The sequence below is a fragment of the Camellia sinensis genome, chromosome 13 (genome assembly GCF_055761805.1).
Source record: "Camellia sinensis isolate YWXY chromosome 13, ASM5576180v1, whole genome shotgun sequence".
NCBI lineage: Eukaryota > Viridiplantae > Streptophyta > Magnoliopsida > Ericales > Theaceae > Camellia > Camellia sinensis.
In genome coordinates this window covers 87,565,267-87,570,143 of record NC_138973.1, presented here as the reverse complement: position 1 = coordinate 87,570,143, position 4,877 = coordinate 87,565,267, and the positions used below count along the sequence as shown (strand labels likewise).

Below are 4,877 nucleotides of genomic sequence, written 5' to 3'. Positions count from 1 at the left end.
CTATTCACCAAAAGTCAACAATTACGGCTGCACAACTCCCAATTCAAATTTTTCCTTACAAATCAATTTTTACAATTTTTTATTACACATTTTTTAATAAAAAGTCAAAAAGTTAACCCAAACATTCATATTTTCAACCTCAATTTTTTAGTCCAAAAAGACAAAAAGTGCACTTTTTTAGTCTTCCCAAACTTGGCCTTACATAGGGCTGGGCAACGGTTTATCCGAACCGCTAAAACCGCCCAATCCGCCCAACCCGCATATAAGTGGGCGGTTTCGCAAACATAATGCGGGCGGATGCGGTTTGAAATATGACAAATTTGCGGGTTGCGGGCGGGTCGCGGTTTAAACCCGCAAACCGCAAAAACCGCCCGCACTTTAATTATTATTATTATTATTTTTTTATATACCAACTTTGTAACTTTTACAGGAGCACCATTATATTCTCTATGACACTAGGATCCTTATTTTTAAGTATTTCTCAACTTTCTTAATGCCGTAGAATTATCAAGTCTTAAACTTGGTTTCTTATATGATTTTCATTGGTGATTCATCTACTTTTTCCTAATAAAATTTTTCTTCTAATGGTCGATAGAACTTATAGTTTGATTATTGATTACTGATTACTGAACTGACAATTCTAATTGAGTACAACCTTTAATGCATTGATATACATTTTTTTCATAGCAAAAATGTTAGTGTAGGGTCTCTTTGTTTTGGGTACTTTAATTTAATGCATTGATATTCAATTTTTATTTGTAAACTCATAAAAAAATTGTTATCACAAATATATAAAAAGAATCTGATGCCTAAATTCGCTGGAAAAAAAAACTCGAAAATTAATTTTTAAAGAAAAAAAGTGTAAACCGCAAACCGCCCGCACATTTGCAAATCCTATCCGCACAAACCGCAAACCGCACTGCGGACGGTTGTGGGTTGACTTTTTCCCAAACCACATAGATACGAACGGGTCAAAACCAAACCGCAAACCACACAAAACCGATCCGCGAACACTCCTACATTTACATGTATAATAGTTTTTCATTTCATTTCCAAGCTCACTCTCTCTCCTCTCACAAAAACCCCTTTAAATTCTCTCTCCTCCACATCCACCAAAAGCTCAAACCCCATGGAAGGAGACTCACCACCCTTCTGGCCCCAACCCACCACCGCCCTCCTCCACCGCCGCCGCTCCTCGCCTCCGATTCTCAACCCGGTGGTGCTCATCATACTCATCCCAATCCTTGCTTTACTCATCATTTTCTTCTTAATCCCTTTACTTCTCTCTCACACCTCTCACATCTTCAGACCCAATTCAGTGAAGAAAAGTTGGGACTCATTCAACATCTTGCTCGTTCTTTTTGCGATTCTCTGTGGCGTTTTCGCCAGAAAAAACGACGATGGATCGAACGGCACTGATGAGAGAAGCAGTACTAATGTTGGTGCTTCGAATGCTTCGTTCGATGTTGATAAATCTGAGCCGTCGGGGACGAGTCAGTGGTTTGAGTATTCTGATCGGAAGGTGTATAGTTCTCCGGCTATGGCAGGAGCTGGCCGGTTGAGGCGGAGCTGTAGCTCGTACCCGGATCTGAGGCAAGTGCCGGTGTCGGACCCTGGCGACAGTTCGTTTCGGTTTTTTGATGATTTTGAATTGAACTTGTATCGATCGACGCCGGCGTCGGAGGCGTCGGAGTATAGTAGCCGCCGTGAGTGGCGGAGCGAGGTGGAGAGAGATGAATCGAATGTTAAGGTTATTCCGGTGGATAAATTTGTAGATACGATGGGGACAGAGACTCCGCGGCCGAAGTCACCGGCGCCGCCACCTCCTACGCCGCCTCCGCCACCGGTGAGGAGATCGTTTCAAAGTGTTGCGCGTGAAAGCCGATCGCCGCCGACTACTTCTCCTCCTCCGCCACCGCAGCCGGTGTTGAATGGATTGGAGGAGAGGAAGATGAGCGGACCTGATCGGAAAAGAAGTGGCACTGCGAAGGAAATATCGGCGGAGGTACCTAATTCTTTGGATAGTCGGAGAAAGCGAAAGAGGAAGGTGAAAACAAGGAACATTTACGATAATTCGAATCAATCTCCACCTTCTATGCATTCAGTGCCACCACCATCGCCGCCGCCTCCTCCGCCGTCGGCGTTCCATAACCTGTTTAGAAAAGGAACGAAAAGTAAGCGAGTTCACTCCGTTTCAGCTCCACCACCTCCACCACCGCCACCTCCTCCTCGGCGTTCAATGTTCAATAACATCTTCAAAACTGGAAGCAAAAGTAAGCGGTTTCAGTCAGTGTCTAGTAGTACTCCTCCGCCGCCTCCTCCGCCACCACCGTCGTCGATCTTCAACAATATTTTCAAAACTGGTAGCAAAAGTAAGCTTTTTCATTCAGTTTCTACACCTCCTCCGCCGCCACCGCCACCGCCACCGCCTCCATCATCGAGACGAACGAGCCAGACTCAATTTCAGTCAGATTCTGCTCCTCCGCCGCCACCACCGCCGCCACCGCCACCGCCGCTGCCGCCGCCGTCATCTATCTTCAACAATATTTTCAAATCCGGTAGCAAAAGTAAGCTTTTTCATTCACCTTCTACTCCCTCTACTCCTCCACCACCTCCTCCCTCATCAAGACGAACGGGCCAAACTCGACCTCCACCGCCGCCACGTCCTCCGCCGCCGCCTCCACCTGACTCTTCAAGGCGGCGAAACTCAACCACCACCGGCCGGCCGCCGTTGCCGACAAAGGTGGATCACAATGTGAACAGCGGCGGTCAGTCGCCACTGATTCCTCCGCCGCCTCCGCCGCCACCGTTTAGAATGCCAGAGGTGAAGTTTGTTGCCCGTGGTGATTTTGTTAGGATACGGAGCGCCCATAGCTCTCGGTGTAGTTCTCCGGAATTAGAAGACGTTGATTTCTCATCAACGAAATTCACATCGTACCCGATGGGCGGTGGAGATTCGTTGGGCCCAGTAACATGTCCAAGCCCAGATGTGAACACAAAGGCTGATACATTCATTGCTAGACTGAAAGATGGATGGAGATTAGAGAAGATGAATTCACAAAGAGAGAGAGTTCAAATATGGGCTCATGCCCAGGCCCAATTCGAAGCCCAAGCCCAATCCCAGTCCCAGATATGAACATTATCACCTATATGGAATCTTCTGTCTCAAAATTTTTTTATCTTGTTCTCAAAATATTTATAGCCGTTAGATTATGTGTTGAAATTTTTAAAATTCTCACATGATCTGACTTTTTGAGACAGATTGACAGAAAATACTTGTTTTATTACTTTTCAGTTGGGTTGAGCATTTCTTCACTCACACACCTAATTTACCTCAATTTTGAGTGATATACAGTATATAAAGATATATATATATATATATATAGGTAGATGAAAAGTGTGAATGGGAATGGGCTCTAATTGTGTTTTTTGATCCCTATCGGAGACCCATTTCAGCTGTAGAGGATATGAGTTTGGACTTTGTGTGTTCATGTTTGAAATTGTTTGGTGATACGGCACGTCATGGAGAGTGTTGATATTGGGATTTGTCTCCAATTGGGTTTTTTTTGGTTCCCCTTTTTGGAGTCTTTCCTACTTTGTCAATGAGTTTGATTTCTGGTTGAAATGTCTGATTTCAGATTTTAAAAAAATAAAAATAAAAATGAAAATATTATGTTTATGGTATGTTAATGTTATTTGCACTAGAATTTCAGTTGTGTCATTTGCTTCCTTAATGTTTCCTTTATTCTCTTTAATTTTTGTGTTAATGCTTGAATTTTTAATTTCTAGAATTTGTTAATGTGTGTCGTTAAAGATATGAAAGCTTAAAAAATTATACATTTTGCAAGAAATAAGTATTATAAAAATGTACGAAATATAATTTTTTAAACCTTAACAAAACATTAATTTTGGGGGAGAGGAACAAACAATAAAAGAAAAAAAAGAGAGAACACAAATTTTACTTCATTTTTTTATTGTCATTGACTTTTATATATCAACAATACTAATACTAGTGGTACTTCCCAAAAAATACTGAAAATTTACATTAACCGTTAAATTGATTGATTATATATGTATTGTTGTGTGTTCATCAATGTATTTTATTTTATTTTTTGAGAGAGATATAAAGTATTTATATTAAAATAAAAGTAAACAACATATAAAGGGTGAAACAAGTAACCTAACAAGAATTACAAACAATAAAATACAAAACCGTAAAGAAAAAAAATGATCTTCGAAAAATCATTGATCTTCTAACAGTTTTGGTTTAGAATAGTATGAAAGAGGAATAGTATGGAAGGAGGATTAAAAGAAAAAAGAACCATTATGGGTATCAAAAATTCAAAAATCTATACCGAAATCAAAAGAAAAACTCTTGAAACTTCTCTTCCTAGCCATAAAAAACCTAGATCTACACCTTGAAAGAGTTTTGAAAAAACTCTTGAAACCCCTCTTCCTAGCCATAAAAAACCTAGATCTACACCTTGAAAGAGTTTTGGAAGCTCGCCAGAGACATGCTGGAAAGTCGTCGAAAATCACTTAGAGAGAGGGTCTCCAACGCCACTTCCGGGTCTTGCGTTCATCAATGTAGTTCACAGAAGGGACTGAGCAAAATAAGTTGAAATGGATAGCTGCATCGTTTAGCGCTGAGAAATTTATCAATGCTTTCGGGTGGTTGGCGAAATGTTGCTGTTTGGTGGATTTTATTTGAGTTACTTGTTTATTTTGTAAAAATTAATTTTAGATGGGTTTTCGATTGTTTTTAGTAATTTTTTTTCCTATATTATAGTCAGATGCACCTAATAGTAAAATAAATTGACTACAATATGAAGAGAAAAAAACCATGAAAAATAAACAAAAACTCGTCTAAAATTAGA

The 4,877-nt window shown here is 40.6% G+C and overlaps 1 protein-coding gene and 1 long non-coding RNA gene across 2 annotated transcripts; one reads left to right on the top strand and one right to left on the bottom strand.

Moving 5' to 3' along the window:
- The first annotated feature begins 1,044 nt into the window (after positions 1-1,044).
- LOC114276679 (uncharacterized) lies at positions 1,045-3,690 on the top strand. The gene has a single exon (XM_028218488.2). It carries the CDS (start codon positions 1,130-1,132, stop codon positions 3,134-3,136), a length of 2,007 nt encoding a protein of 668 aa, XP_028074289.2. The 5' UTR covers positions 1,045-1,129; the 3' UTR covers positions 3,137-3,690.
- A 408-nt stretch (positions 3,691-4,098) lies between these two features.
- Positions 4,099-4,629, bottom strand: LOC145806281 (uncharacterized). The gene is made up of 2 exons (XR_014349205.1): positions 4,484-4,629; positions 4,099-4,417 (listed from the first exon to the last, which is right to left on the bottom strand). It is a non-coding gene; the product is annotated as an uncharacterized LOC145806281 (long non-coding RNA).
- Positions 4,630-4,877: the final 248 nt, after the last annotated feature.